The sequence below is a fragment of the Carassius gibelio genome, chromosome B25, assembly GCF_023724105.1.
Source record: "Carassius gibelio isolate Cgi1373 ecotype wild population from Czech Republic chromosome B25, carGib1.2-hapl.c, whole genome shotgun sequence".
Lineage (NCBI taxonomy): Eukaryota > Metazoa > Chordata > Actinopteri > Cypriniformes > Cyprinidae > Carassius > Carassius gibelio.
This window is the reverse complement of record NC_068420.1, coordinates 18,764,317-18,780,891: the sequence shown is the minus strand read 5'-3', so window position 1 is coordinate 18,780,891 and position 16,575 is coordinate 18,764,317. Positions and strand designations below refer to the sequence as shown.

Genomic DNA, 16,575 nt, shown 5'->3' with positions numbered 1-16,575 from the left:
TGACACAACAAAAACAAAGCTCAGATCACAGTGTCCTCAGATCACCTTTTGTTAACGTTATTCTTCTTTGTTAACATTGTTGAACGCTGTGCATAAAATGTCATCGCTGTCAACCGGCTTACGTCACGTCCTAGTACACACGGTCGATGCGGATGCAACCCTTTAAATGTTACTGGGAAATAGTACGCTCAAAATCATACCAGTACTTTAGTTCTGGAACTAAAGCAGTACAAAAGGCGCTATTGCTGAAAGATAGGGTCAATATTTGAAAGAAACTATTGCCCTTGAGTAAACTGAGAAAACAGAATTTGGTGGTTCACTTGAAAAATTGGTGTAGAATTTGGTATTTTACTCAAAAAAAATTGAATTTGGCATTGTGTTTAAAATTAGGTGTTTCACGCAAGAGATTTGATGCTTCGCTAAACATTTATTAAATTTGGTATTTCTGTTGAATCTGGTGTTTTAATAAATAAATTTGTGAAGAATTTGGTGTTTCATTCAAAATGTGATGTAGAATTTTATGCTTCACTCAGAAATTGCTAGTGAAATTTCACAAACAATTACAAAAAAAGTTGGAAAGTTACAGAAATAACGTGAAAACTTGAAAAATTTGAAATAGGATAGATTGAAGTTAACTGAGAAGTTAAATGTGGTGGTGGTGGGGGGGGGTTGTTGTTTGTAGTGCTTTTTTGCACTGCAAACAACAGATTTGTGTAGGTCATGCCAAAAAAGAAAACTGATTATATCTGTCTGTATGAACAAAATCAATGATAAAACTAAGCGTGGAGTATTTTCAAGCAAGAACGCCTACAAACAGATCAGGTTTAGTAACATCTGTTTGACTTGTGGTTGTAAAACAACTCAACCTTAATCCAAGTGTAAGGAAAGATCTTCATGGGAAAGTAATGGTAGAAGCATAAAGAAACACACTTAATAACCACACCCTCTTACTAAAATAGTTTAGAGGAGCACTTTTAGTTGCTTACTGTATTGATCAAGGGGATTTTCCAAGTGTTAAAGCCCTTAAAACCACTGTCAAGACTAATAGATTGCAGCCTGCTAAGTGTGTTCACTTTAGTCACACAGAAGAGGGGGTGGATGGTATTTGGGGAGCTGATATCTGTGAGAGCATACAAGGATTTGATTGTACATCTGTAAGCGTGTGTGTGTTTGTGTGGAAAAAGTTATCAGTCAATACACTAGCTAAATGAGTCGGAGATAGGAAAAGTTTATGGAGATTTCCCATACACTTCATATAACTTCATGAATGGGCATTGGATGATGCCCATAGGATAATGGCTAAAGTATCAAAGATATAGAAGTGATTCAAAATAATATATATATATATATATATATATATATATATATATATATATATATATATATATATATATATATATATAACAGAAATAAAAAGCTAAACTAAGATGCTTTTTTTTTTTTAACTACTACTCTCAGAAAGCATCATTTAAAAGCAATATGCACAACACTCTAATCCAAAAACACACTTGATACTATGCCTGCCAGCTATTTTCCATTCCTAAATGGAATTATCGATCCCTTAAATCTTTAAAAAAGCCAGACAAAATCTCTGTTAGCATGCTAGATTACATGTACCAGCCTCACGTTCAGGGACACACATAGATGTAAACTCCTGATGCGTAGTCCACTCCTATGACCTGCTCAAAAATCAAAAAGAAAACCAGCATGGAATTTAAGCTCTTCAACATTTTTACAACCTCGCCTTTGTACTGTTGTCAGAGGCGCCGCGCTAGTTAAAAGCAAACGTCCATCTGCATCCCTTCATCTATTGTTCGTTTGGCCCTTGGGTCAGGCTTCAACAATGACCCACGCTTCTGAATCAAGGGCTCAAGTTCAGCCCGTGGCCTTCGACCCGAAACCCAAGCTCAGTTGCAGCCTACATCAAAGCACGGCTAATCAGGGCTTGTGGAAACCGTATAGCGCTTTGGGCTAATTTTGCGAACTAGCACAGACATTTACACACGTGTCAAGGCTTCTAACGTAACTAGATTACACCAGAGATGTGTAACATGATTAAGCGTTTAATACTGAGACCACACGGCTGCTTCCCTCGCTATAAACATATATAATGCTGAAGCATGTCTCTGAGTCATATACAAACACTAGAGTCTGGCAGGCGACTCGATGGCCGCTGCATATTAAACGCTGTGTTTTTCAAGCCAGGAATTTCTCGCGGTTTGGCGGCGGATGATGACAAATCCCAGCATTACTTTAAATGAGAGCATTACTTTGTATATTTGTTTCAATTTAAAAATGGTGTGTAAATAGTGTACTACAGCCCATCATCGAGATTTTGGTAAAGGTCTTTCTATACGTCAGTTGATTAGTGACTTTTAAATGCGTTTCCCACAGACAAGTCCTCATGGAAATAACACTGTGTTGTAGTTTAATTAGTGCTCTATAGCTCATTAAAAATGGCTGCCTTTAATTATTCTTTAATAACTATCGTCCTACTGCTTGGTGGTAGATGTATTACTCATAACACCTTTCAGCATGCAACGATAAGTACGTGACGGTTTTCTAATGCAGGGAATGTGTATATCAAGAGTATATATATATAGGATGAATATTTGTTTGGCAGGTAACTGCAGACAACAGCATGATTTCGTTTTCATTGTCTGCATGGTTTTGTTTGGCTCACTTGTTTCGTTCGGGGGGTATGGGGTTAAGAACTTGGTACTAAATGTGTCAGACAAACAGCCAACAGAATGATTTAGCTTTTTTGTTTTGTTTTGTTGATTTTTTGTTTTGTCTGGATCTCTTTTTTCAGTAGGTGAGATAAGAAATGATCAAACTGAAAAATGTTAGTAAATAAACTTTAGCCAGAAAACAACCAATAGCATGTTTTTTTTTCTGGCTACTTTCAGTAGTTAAGAAAATAAAATAAAAAAAACATGGTCAAACAAAAAAACAGCCAACAGCATGATTTTATTTTGTCTGGTTCACTTGTTTCAGTGGGTGAGATAAAACAGGGCCAAACAGAAATAAAATGTTTTTATGGTTCATTTAATACTAGATGTGTTGGTAAACTGTTTTTGTTTAGCGTGCAAAGAGACCTGACCTATTGTTATACTGAATTACTGACACATTCATAAAAAGATATATTCTTAGAAGTAGTTGGATGTTTCTAAAGTGAGGTTCAAACAAGTTCACTTCACTTACTCTGAACCTTATTTTAGAAACTTAATCTTAATATGAAAGCATTCTATACTCCAGTTAGCCAGTATGTGTCTTGTCTTCTCTGTCCTGATCTGGGGTCATAGTACTTTCCACGCCTCTCATCTTACAGAGCCTCCTTGATGTGCAACCACTTACCACCCAGCACTCCCATTCACCTTTCTGACCCTTTCCTCCCTCTCTCTCCACCCACTCAATAGGAGACACATACCCATCATAAATCAACACTTACTATTACTAACCTCCAGCTCACATAACTAAACTTCACTGGATCCGTAACACCCCCTCTCCATTTACTGGCCTCTGTTAGGACCACACAGTACAAGAGTGGTTTCATTTCAAGCAAAGGTTTTATAGACTCATAGAAGGCGCGTTGAGGAGACCTTAAATAATGATTGAGGCCTTTACCATAATTATAGCCAGGACTAAAGCACCACCTGTATCCCATTCTGCTTCTCCACCACATACACAAGCACTCAGCAATATTGCTGGAAATCTTTCCTGGCATGATCATTAAGAGAGATTCATGATTGGAGTCGGCAGTAAGGCTCCATTGTTGTTTTCAACTTAGGTTTGTTAGTTGAAGGTCTTACACAACTGAAACAGCTGAAGCCAATAGCAAGATGTGCCTTTTACTTACTCAACATACAACCTGATAATTGCCCACATACATATACACACAATCACATGTGGACAGTTGTGCTTGGCGTTCAACAACAACACATCAAAGGAGGAAACAAACATCTGAGCCCATCTACGAAAGTCTGGATTTACTTTGCTTTTGGACGCAGCAAGAGCTTCTAGAAACTGTTGTACCTGTGTGACTCATTTATCATTTAGGCATTTTTATTGGGCTGATTTTTCTAGTTCGTTGCATTTAAACTGCAAAATGTATTACATGTCAAGATAAGGCAACTCAAAGGGCTTACAAACAACAATGTTAGCCAAGAATCTGGGTTACATTTATGAGTAGTATTAAAGACACTTGGATGTTTTCAAAAGTGAAATTGTGTTTCCATTGGGCAAATTTCAGTTTCGAAATTTAAATTTGTGCAAACTGTAATGGAAACACAGTTAGTGTAGCTTTTGATAGTAGCCTGAAGCTAGCATAGTTTGCATCTTTTTCAAAATGCTAGCTGCTGTTGTTTGATTGGCTCAAAATGAAGTTGCTTTCAGCTTGCCAGGTAACTGCTTCAACATAGTTACACCTAGTTTTGTATCCCACAAACAGGCATCCTTCCAAGAGCCAATGTTTACAGCACACCTGTAACTGAACCACATATAATATAAACCTTCATATTAACCTTTAGCAAGTATTACCCTTAAGACATCCTTGAAGCAAGACAGGACACCTAATGACCCGCTCTTCAAACTAATCTCTCTTTAAGAACAAGTTACAATGAACTTACAGGAAACATCAACTGGAAATAGAAGTTTGAGGAGCTCCTCACATTTCTACTATATCATTAACAGCTTTAAAGTGCCTTCAGGCTGTGTGGTTTCCAGAGTTAACTTACATATCAATGGGCCATTAGGGGTTTGGGCTGTTAATTAGCTTAGCACTCACTGTGTGAATTGGAGACTGGATTAATGGGAGGGGAATAGTAATGAGGCTCACCTTTCTTTGCTCAGGGCCATCCTGGGCGGATCTAGGTTGGGGTTCTCCATGGACTCCATCTGAGGGCATCGCAGGAAGTAGTAGAGAGTGTGGAGGGCATCCGGAGACCAGGAGACAGGCTGCTGGCGGGCATGACGTGCAGGACTGAGCCCGTGACGCACAGAACTGAGGCGCTGCATATGGTGCATGGCCCGTGACACCAGGTCACCTGATCATTACAAAAAATCAATCAGAAACTTAAGATATTTGCACCAGATCAGGCTAACAGAGGTCCTTTTAATTTAATTTCTAATCTTACAATATCGTGAATACACATTGTCTACGAATCAATTTTTTTTTTTTTTTTTTTTTTTTTATGAGCATAAGTTCAAAAATGTCAGGGTGGCACTGTATGACTGTCCTGAATGCATTAGTTAGCAAAATAAAGTAAATTATTGAAATTTTTGTTAAATCAATGACATTTTTTAATCATTATACAAACATTTGAAAAATATATGTCATGTGGTGTAACCACCATGCAGAAATAAAGTCATAACTTTTTTCTATCTTAAAATACATACAATTTTGTGGTAATAATAAGAATGAATGAGAACAAAATTATTTTTAATTCTTTCCTTTTAAACTGAAAATGGAAAAAAGAAAGAAAAATGATTCTCAACAAAAAGGTTTTGAACACAAAATGTAAAAAAAAGATTTAAATATATTTTTTCTATTTTCTTCTTCTTATTTGTCATTGACCCAGATATCAAATTATCACCAGAGCACAGTCGGAAGCTTACAAGACCTTGGACACTGACTGAAACCAAAAACCACATGTTGGCCTTCATAGCAAATGTGGAAAGCAAATGTGAGAGAGTCAGCACATTGCCTCCTCTAAACAGATTTGGGGATGAAACACCCACCTGCTGATGTCTTTCCCTCATGGATCTCACAGTTCCACAACATCCTTGTGATTGTACCAAAAAGGCATGCATTGAAAACTGGATTCTTAACATGCAGGAAACAGTCCAGGTAATAACTAAACTACATATGGATACACTAATAAAGATTCAATGCATATGTCTTGATCTACGCTAATTTGAGATCCAAAGTTCTGGGCTGGCCACTCCATTTGTGGGAACATTTAGACTTCATTTGTGGTAATCACCCCTTGGGTTCATTTTCCAAACCACAGAGTGGATTGTGAGTAGGAAGAATCTTCCGTTATTATCTGAAAGATGCCAAACTTGCAGCAATAGGGGCCTTATTGTGTTCTGCCAGGCCCTACAAAGGCTCTTAGAGAATTTATGAAGCAATCAGGAAGTTTGGGGCTTTTTTTCTCCTAATACTTGCCCTGCGGCTGAGATCAGTGCGATTGAACTGGAGATATTAAATACCACATCCTTAAAGCTCATGGTAATACTTGTTGCAATTTAAAGGCCGATATACTTGAATTGCAGTTCTTTTTTGTTCTTTACTTAGGGTAAAAAAAAAGTTTGAAATACCTGAGCAGCAGTTAATTGTCTCCGGTACTGCCTATGCTATTGGGAGAGGCATTTAGAATTTGAACATGTAAATATGTGCTGTGTCCTTTCCTCTCGATAACAAAATAAACAACAAAACTTACTGGAGTGAGAAAGCAGCAGTTAAGAAAGCATCATAGTGACTAAGATATGTTTGCACCAGCTTTGACAGCGGCCTGATTTTGTTTAAATTATGTCACATGAGTTCCTCTTCGTTTTTGCTTTGAGTCTGCCTGCCTGTTACGTCATTTCCATGTAACAATAATTCTAAGGTGTATACAATCTGGAGCAAATTTTTCCATAAAATTTTATTTTGCAGGCTGTTTCAAAATTCATTTCGACCCGATTTTGTTCAAAATGTGGTAGTTAGACCAGTGGTAGACAGAAAGTTTCCTGTAGAGTTTGCTTTGGCAAGCTGCTTTGAACTCCCACAAGTTCATATGAACTTTTTCTGGCCTAATTGTTTTCGAAATTATGTCACATAAGCTTGTTATTCGATTTTGCTTGCCTATTATGTAATCACTATTGAACAGTGACAGTTTGAAGGTGGTTACCAGCTCAAGCTAACTTTTCCATAAAGTTCACTATCATAAGCTGTTTCAAATTCCTGAAACAAATTCCAAATAAACTTCATTTTGACCTGATTTTGTTCAAAATGTTGTCACATCAGTTCATTTTGAATTGCACATCAAGTTGGCTCATCTATTTTGTAATCGGCATAGACCAGTGGTAGATCGTTGGTATTTACCAGCTGGAATTATGCTTTCTATAAAGTCTGCTTTGGCAAGCTGGTTTAAACTCCTACAATGAACTTTGGTTTGGTCTAATTTTGTTTGAAAAGAAGTCAGAGTTCATAAGTACATTCTTTGATTTTTCTTGCCTACTACATAATCACGATAGACCAAAGATAGTTTACCAGCTTGAGCAAACTTTTCCGTAATGTTCGCTTTCTAAAGCTGTTTTAAATTCCTGAAACAACCTACAAACATGAACCTGATATTGTTCAAAATAACATCACATCGGTGCAGTATATCAGGCTTTTCATTTTCAACCATTCCTCTACATTCAGATTGAAAGAGCTATCAACAACAGAGCAAATTTTTCACATGCCAAATCACACATTTTAGGTTGTGTTGATGCTATTTGCATGTAGCGTTCCAAGGCAGTTGAGGATGTACAGATGCCCCACTGTCCTTTGGTCCTGGATACAGCTGGATCGAACCTACATGAGAGCTCATGGGGAGGTGCCAGCATCACAGGCAGTGCACAAAGACAGCTCTCACTGAATTCATTGAGTTTGTGCGTGATTGCTAATGTCCTACTGAAGGTGCCCTTATGCTATTGGAGACAAGCGGCAAAGTGTTCGGTTTTTTTGCAGTAGGAAATTCATGCCTTCCATCGGTAAGCCACCAACCATGCCACCACTGGGCTTGTGGCATGGTGGGTAAACACAGGTAAAACAGCTCAGAGTACGGCAACCCCTGCCAACAAAGAAACTCCTTCACTGCAAGGGAAATATCCCATTTTCAAATGTAAACTCCTGTGAGGAGGGAACCGAAACACTGTACAATGAACCGACAGACTCATGCTGAATAAGTCACTGTAATCTTTGTATTTACACTTTGTATTTTTTCAGCTTTCCACTTGTGTAAAATCAAGTCCAGACAATAAATCCCAGACCAGATGTTGCTTTTATCAAGGGAACCGTGTTGAGACAGACATGCTTCATTTGAGCGCAGATGAGTCAGGCATCATGAAGTCAGAGGAGACACTGGTACAGCAGTTCATCTTCCTTCAATCTTGATAGGAGTGTATCTAATAACACAATAACATCCTGCAGGAATTATCTAAAATAACAGACACGAAGCACTTAAGGCACCACAAGACTTTAAGATGACTTCCACACTCGTATTGTGTCGTCTTTTTTTTCCATTTCCACCACAAAACATTCTGTTTAGAAAGCAAACATGCCTCCTCTTTGGGAACAAAATAGTAGTGTTTATTCAAAGCATAAAATAATAAGCTAATCAGTCCGGGAAGATAAACAGCGTCCACATTATCTCTCTTTCCATGCTGTGTTTGCAGGGATAACAACGAGCAATTGTGTCTCCATATGAAACTTGCTGCAATCTTGACTCTGTTGAGTGTCAAGTCACGCACTGTGACAGGTAGTGACATTCCTAAAATAGTAAGCTTGTATAGTTCATAGTTTTGGTAAGTATATAAAATAAAATGTATATATATGAAATTTAACAATGTAATTTCATTATTTTATGTTTTTGTTATATTTTGTTGCTTATATATATGAACTATGTGAAATAATACGCAAATTAAAACAAATACTTTTCGTTTGTATACATTTAAATTTTGCCCTATTATTTGATGCACTATTATTTTCACTATTAACACTGAATCTATAACTTAGCAATATAATGTTTTAAACAAAATACAAAAATCTAAGTTACGAATATAAAAAGCTAATTAAAATTGCATTTAATATTCAGGATGTGACATTTGCGATAAGCGGCATACTGAAAAATCCCACCGTGTCCAACCTTCTCATAAGCTGTAGCTTAAATGTGACCTTTCTGAGTTGTAAATGATTTAGTATGATTCATAAAGGACAGATAAAACCAAGAGTATCAGATCTAATCGACAGACAGGAAGGAAGTCAGACACTCACTCAGTTCGGAGATGCTGCCCACACATGTAGCCAGTAAGGCCTGTTCGAGCGTTCGCAGCTCCAGTTCAGCGTATGCATCCTCTCTGCTCTCCAACCCCGTCTGACGTCCCTCCGTGTACGGACTGAAATGAGCCGGAAGTGACAGAACACCTAAAATATAAAGAGAGGAAACTTAGTCAAGACAAAATGTTGAGGTCAAATTTACAATTGCTTTGCAAAATTTTGGAAATGTATTACGAGTAACGCAAGTTACATAATCAGAGTACTTCTTCAGGTAACTGAAAAAGTAACGCAACTTTTTTAAATACACACCAAAACATCTGAGTTACTTTCTCAATAAAGTAAATTTAAAATTGGACGTTGTCCATGGAGTGACATCTTGTCGATTTTCCAGGCTCAAATGCAAAAAAAAAAAAACAACTTTATTAAGACTTGTTCTACACAAAATCAGTTGTTAATTTGCCGTATTTACCACTTTCAAAACTGCAGTCACTGGAGAGATCAGAAAAACAAAGGTGCCATTATGATCCACAACCCCAGTGTAACCTTTAAAACATTCCCAAACAAACGAATTCTGAAGTTTACGTGCTTCAGGGAGGAACTTAAAAACAAATGTGAGAATTAGCATGAGATTCTATTGTGCGATTGTGAAACACTATGACTAAATCCAAACAACATTACTTATAAACGTCACTTTCCACTGAACTACATTTGAGCAGAAATCACGAGAACGACAACGACTGCTGACTGTGTCTTATTCTTTCCAAGGTGTTGTCATTGATAACAGAGGTTGCACAAGGCTACGACAGTCACTTCCTCTGTAAACATCTCCTCTAACGTCCACAATGCAGATTTCTAGAACAACCTGGTGGTTTGCAGGCCTTTCCCCGTATAATCTGACCGGAACGAGTCTGTTCTCTGTGTTCAACACTTTAATCTGACCGTCTGCCTAATTAAACGATTGCGTAAGACCAGGGTGGCTTTATTAAAGCAATGATTTATTGACAGATACAGAACTGTTACAGTTACGTAACATGCAATGATCTGCTCGGTTCCTTCAGCTCTTCATATTTCCAGTCTTGTTGAGATGTTTTGGACTTAGTGAGTCATGGTCATGGCTTCATCCTACACTTTTCTTCTCTAAATTAGTTTTTTTGCTGAGCCATCATCGGTTGATCTAGTTGAGTTGTCTCCAGTAGTGACTTCCTGTCCAATCAAGGAAGGGGAGACTTGTGCAGTTAAGTTTCTCACTGGTTCTTTGTAGTCCTGGACAAAGCTTTGCTTTGGCCTTCAGGGGTGAGTGTCCTGCCAAGGAAAAGGAAACAAGCAAGGAACCCTACCAGCGAAGCAAAAACAAAGCAATCTTGTTAGTCCTGTTTCTGATTTATGGAAGGATCTTCACAGGAAAGACCGATCCCTTTAAAGGATTATTCCACGACGAGTCGAGTTTTGATTTTCAAATTATTTTTTTGGTAATCAATACACCAAAAATGCAGTTGTTGGAGTTTAACTTGCACTAAAGGCAGGCTGTTCCTTTAAGCGAATACAAGTCTCCATCCAGAATGTTTAGAAATGCTTTTCTAGATAAGCCCGTGCTTTCTGCTGCTATCATGTACAGGGTGAAGATTCGAGACCTTTACAGATGAGGGTGGCTCCAGCCTTCATGAATACAGTCTGGTTATAATACCACAGTGTGGAAAGAGTAAAACACTATGGGAATAACTCCTCAGACACGAACATTGGCATCATAAATTCCAGCAGTCCAAGCTAAACGTTTGTTTACAGTAAACCCGCTCTTAATGGTGTCTGTGATTTATGTTTGTCACGGCACATTTCCAGCTTCAAGTTGACTGACTACCAACGAGGTGACACGATAGAAGAAAGTCACTCTTTTTTCACACATGACATTATATTTGCACAGTGATATTTTGCTACAGCGAGCACCACTTAATACAGCTGACAGGAAGCAGAGGTTTCAAGAGGGCCTGATTTCCTCTCCTGTGGTTCATGACTGTAAATATGAAACATATGGCTTGGTATAAAAATATACTGCTTGGTTAGTTCTCCATGATTGTCCAATTAAGTGCAGGACAGAGTTTCAAGGAAGTTCACATGTGAGTGAATGAATACCGGACTTCCCATTTCAATTATATTTTGAATTTCCTCATGCTGTATGTTACATTATGGATCAAATAGCATGCATAACATGACTCTTCACTAATTCAGATGAACTGCAAACAAATGCACAGATGCATGTGCATATCTATCCACAGACATGCACACAAACCTAGGCTGTGGCTGGATGCAGCACAAGAAACCACCGTTTATGAGAGGCTTTCGGCTCCATCAAACGAGATCCTAAACCCCTGCATGAAAACACAACCCACAACAAATTTGTCCAGCTGCAGCGGGAACAGCGTCTGTGTGAGTCTGCGTCTTTGTATGTAGGGAAGTACAAAGCCTGGAGTATTTGCTGATGCTGGCCGTTCCTTACAATGGAATCGGCTTTACAATGAGCACACATGTCTGCAACTGCACTCAACACACTCTCAACACTGCAGTCCGGTTAGCGTTTACTCCCCAGGGTCATCAGGGGTGTTATTTGACAAGCCTGTGAAGTATTTCCACATATAGGTTTCATCAGAAGGTGCAGGTGTCCAATTAGAGAGGCACACATGAATATTGTGAAAACTGTTAAAATAGTCGACAGAGTGAAGCTCAGAACTGTTTGGATCAGTTGAAATTAAAATTTTAGAATAGTGAAGTATTATTTTTGAAATATTGTATATTAGAATTTTAGATTAATTTTTGAAATAGTTACATTTTTTATTTTAGAAGAGTAAGGTTTTTGCTGGACATTAAAATCCAACATAATGGCACAATCAAAGTAAATGCAGTTATGAAGGTATTTTTAATATTAATAAGTTGTTTTACTGGTCATTTGAATTATGTATTCCATTGCGTTGTGTTTTAGGGTTAAAAATAAATGTCTGCTATTTGATTTATTAATTTTTTCTGTTATAGTGCAGTTGAAAGTTATATATATATATATATATAATTTTTTTTTTCTCTTTTTTTTGATTTCAGTTTAAGAGTAAGGAAAGATTGTTTGTATATAATAAATATAAATATGTACATAATTATATTTTTACAATAGTGAATTATTTATGAAATATAAAATGCTTTTGAATAAATGTTAAATGAATAAATGAATGTTTAAATGAATGTTTAAATGAATGTTTATGAAATAATTACAGTTTAAATGTACAGTTTAAAGTTTAAAGTAATTCTGACATATTTTACATAATATTTTAAAATTCAAATATTAGTACAGAATATACGGGTGCATTTTTATTTCGTACAATAGTGAAATGTTGTTTCTGAAATGTTCTACATTTTAATTTTAGAATAACAGAATATTGTTTATGATAACTATTATTATTATTATTCTTTTTAACTGTTTATGGTGCATTATCAATCAAATGAACAAACTTATTTATGAATGTTAATTACATTTCACAGCAATGACTGACACCATTTTTACACACGTTTACAGAAAATAAGGCTTTATTACTCTACCTCAGTATAACCTACTGTTTCTTTCTTTTTAATTAGATTTTTTATTTTTTGGACAGGAAACCAATGTGCCATGAATAAAATCAGATAAACCATAAAACTTTCATTCTGTATTGCCAATAAACTCTGTTGACTCATTCTTGCATGTGAGAGTTCTGCAAATGTATCTTAAAATAGCAAATTGCATGATACAGATCGGGTGTCACTAATGTTTATTCAGTACTTGATGCTATGAATGACTGACACTGGGTGAGCATTCAATCTACTCTGTTTCCAAGTGTTCTTAGGACTTCACACATAATTTTCACTCTTGCACCATGAGAGCACGGCTAGTTGAGCTTCTGTAAGTTTAGAAACTGGCAGTACAAGTGAGAAATCTCCCATGAGTCCACGCCCCATCTGAACAGCCGCCTGCCTTTCCCACAGCCCGTCCCGACACACTCACACATAAAGAATCTGCTCTCCTCGTTCGCCTCAGATCATCATTCAGGGAGAAAAGTGCGGCCAGGTAGAGAAAGAAAGAAAAGAAGATGCTATTTCAGTAGAACTGAGGTGAAAATCAATTTTAGAGAGTCTCCTCAAACTGGGAACTAGACCTAGCGGACTATAAAAGACCAACAGCTGTTTTTATTTTTGTTATATTTATATCGACAGTCTTTTTCTTGAAGAAGCCCATTCCACTCTCTCAGTTAAAGCAGCGGTGGCTGTATAGACTGCATTCCTGATGGATAATTGGTCTGGAAATAAAGATGTGTTTGGTCTAGCACGAGTCAGTTGTTCCTGTATGTGTATCCGAGTGTGTTAAATGCCGAGGTCTCTCTTCTTTATGAGCCCAGAGGCCCCGTTCTCTGATGTCCAAGTGGGCTTTCACATTCAACGGAGGCCACCTGCTTCAAAAACAAGCTCTTCATTCATTTGGGCCTTGGTCAGCACTTTAGTCATTTCCTGCTGACAAAAAAAACTTTGGCTTTGAGATGATGATCATTCAAGATCAAAACACAATAAAAAAAAAAAATTGCAAACACGTCCAAACTGTTTCTGCTGCCCACACTTAAAGGAACAATGGAATTTCCAGAAGTCCAGATGTCGGCTGTGACTTTTGGCACATGGCTAATGTTAACTGCACCTAAAAGCAGCTGTTTAGAAGGTCAGGGGTCTTTGATTTAATTAGTAATGGTATTAATACGTTAACCTGACCTGAGATCTGTCACTAACAGTAGCTGACTGATGAGCTAATGATGAAGATGGTAGTAAAGTTGATGTAAATCTAATAAATGTGCAGTAAATGTCTACCATTATTACATCTCATTCAAACAAGTGCAAGACTAAATACTAAATTTGAATTATTATCGAATCAAACGTTAAAATATATATATATATTAATACACAGCTAACGGCGAACTTTTTAAATAGAATTTATAAAAATGTTGGGACGAAAACATTCTTAGGCAACACTTTACACTATTGGGTCTTGGTACGGTTACGCCTGTTGTTTACACTACTCCGGCATTTTCGACACTCAAAATCTGAGACTTTTTCAAAATACCCATGACCCTGTTTTTGTTTGAAAACTCAGAGGTTGTGTTTCAGTGTAATCGGACCAATATGGAGACTTTTGAAAACAGTGGGTAGACGAGGATCGTTTTCATTTTAAAACGCACTAGTGTAAACGGCCTTAAAGTGACGTTTATGGGACCTCTTATTTTAATATTTTCTGTCCCATCTTATAATAGTCTGAGATTAATATTCTCAAATCATCCTTATTTGTACTTGAACGATATGAAAAACATTTTTGTAACCTTTAAATAAAGTTCTAATCACGACAAGAAAAGTAGACAATTTGATGTTCTTAGAAAATTAAAAATAAACATTAAAACAATGATCATACTTTGGGTGAAATGTTAGTAGAACATTGTCAGAAACTTAACGTTTTAGAAACGTTTCAACACAATGTTTCCACAATGTTTTTAAAACCTAAATGGAAGCCATATTGTTGTACTTAATTTAGTGACTGTATTTTAGGGGTGCACCGATACGGCCGATGATTAATGCGCATCTCGTCAGTAAAGCCGGTTATCTAATCAGCGGTAAATTCCATCAGGTGCGTGATCTCACATAGAGATGTGATTATTCTGTGAAATTCTGATTAGATTAATCGGCTTTACTGGCAAGATGCGCATTAATCATCGGCCGATATATCGGCCGTGAATTAATACTATATTTAGTAACTTTCGTGGCAAATGATAGCTGCAGCATTAAATATTAGTTAACAGACGCTAAAAACTGTTTAACAGATAGCTAAACAAAGAAGATATGTATATACTAACAGGCCTTGCTAAATACTAAATGTGAGTAAAATTTCAAACAAAATACTATAGAAGTGATTTAAAATTTAGATTAAAAAAGGCAATGACAAAAACTTTGATCTGACCTTATTATCAGTACCAGCAGTAGCAGAAAATGTGGTCAACAAATATTAGATATTAGCTAGAAAACAAAAACTAGTATATATTTTACTATAGAGTTTATAACAATTATAATAAAATACATCAAAATTATTAGACAAAATGCAGTGTGATTATCGTTGTTTGATTCTATGCTAATAATTCACACAAGAAGCAAGCATGTTGAGAAATATGGATGTTCGAGTTGTGTTAACAGTCTAGTTATAGTTATTGAGAGCTTCGAGGGTGGTCAGCTGTCTGATTGTGGAGGTCATTTATACATAACAGCATTTGTCACGTCAGGTTATCTGCATTTCGGCATTCTGGGTTCTATCATTAGAGTCCGGATCGGCAGGCACTGATCACTTCACACATGCTTGCCAGGCTAATTAATCACAGTGAGGAAGACTGACTGACTAGCGTCCCATCACACCTCAGGAGAGCTTTTAAACACGTTTGAATCAGCAGCCGTGTGACAGGTTTTGCCACTGTTCCAGTCAGTTAAGAATATTTAAGTCAGTTAAGGAAAAAAAATGCAACATAGATATCCCAGCACATAATATGCAGTAGATCCCAGGAGGCTTTGTTGAGATTAGGGAATCTCAGTTCATGATCTTCTGACTATGCTTTGAAAGATCTAGCGTCACAAGCAGAACATATATAAAAATGTATTACATGGCTTCATTCCTCGTTTAGATCTTGCTTCATGAATTCAAGCCAACTGTGGAGCCAGTGGTTTCTTTTCATGTTTGCAAGGAATTACCACAAATTACTTCATTGTTCTCATGTTACAGGTAATAGATTGGATTCCACATCTTAGAGACATCCGTGTTTTATATATTTGCTGAATAAAACGAGTGGTGCTTGTCTGTGAAAAACATTCAGAAACAGGGCGTTTTCATTTTGGCTGCTCATGCCCTCTTTCTATGATATTCTGGTCTGTAGATACAACTTATCCAAGTTTTCAAGTTTCTTCAAACCACTAAATAAGAGCAATAGCAACAGTGGCGCTTGCCTCAGATGTAAAGCAGCATTTGCTGTAGTCGCCTCTGGAACAACTTCCCCATTAAGAGAGACCCAACACAATCGGCCTGCTGTTCAGCCTCTGAGCGATGGAGCAATGGCAAAACTGATGGACGTGGAACTTCAGCGTAGATGAATGGAAATCTAGTACAGTGTTAAATGTTTTTTTTATTTTCCCCTCTCTGCCTCACGCTTACTCACTCTATATGTCTTCCTTCAGGTTTCAAGGCCTACCACTTCATTAAACAAGAACATCTATGAATAACACACATGCTAGTCAAATGAGATGACTGTTTCTGTATATGGAGCCCTTTAGCGTCATTTATAAAAATATATGGGGTACTGTATATTTTAAGTTTGCATAATGTTTAAACTACAGGTAACTGAAAGTGTTTTGTTTGATTAGCGTGACAGATGAACTCAAAGGTCATGATTAAGGAATAACGGTATATAAAAAAAGCGTTCAAAGGGAAAAACTGAAATTCTAGGTATTCATTGATTTGTATATAA

At 37.0% G+C, this 16,575-nt stretch overlaps 1 protein-coding gene across 1 annotated transcript in view; it reads right to left on the bottom strand.

The window, feature by feature from the left end:
• LOC128014493 (ankyrin repeat and BTB/POZ domain-containing protein 2) overlaps nucleotides 1-16,575 on the bottom strand; it is a 45,065-nt gene that overhangs the window by 11,417 nt on the left and 17,073 nt on the right. Inside the window, exons 3-4 of the mRNA XM_052598107.1 lie at nucleotides 9,023-9,172; nucleotides 4,838-5,045 (exon numbers count right to left, since the gene is read on the bottom strand). Coding sequence (XP_052454067.1) covers nucleotides 4,838-5,045; nucleotides 9,023-9,172 — 358 coding nt within the window. The remainder of the gene's footprint in view (nucleotides 1-4,837; nucleotides 5,046-9,022; nucleotides 9,173-16,575) is intronic.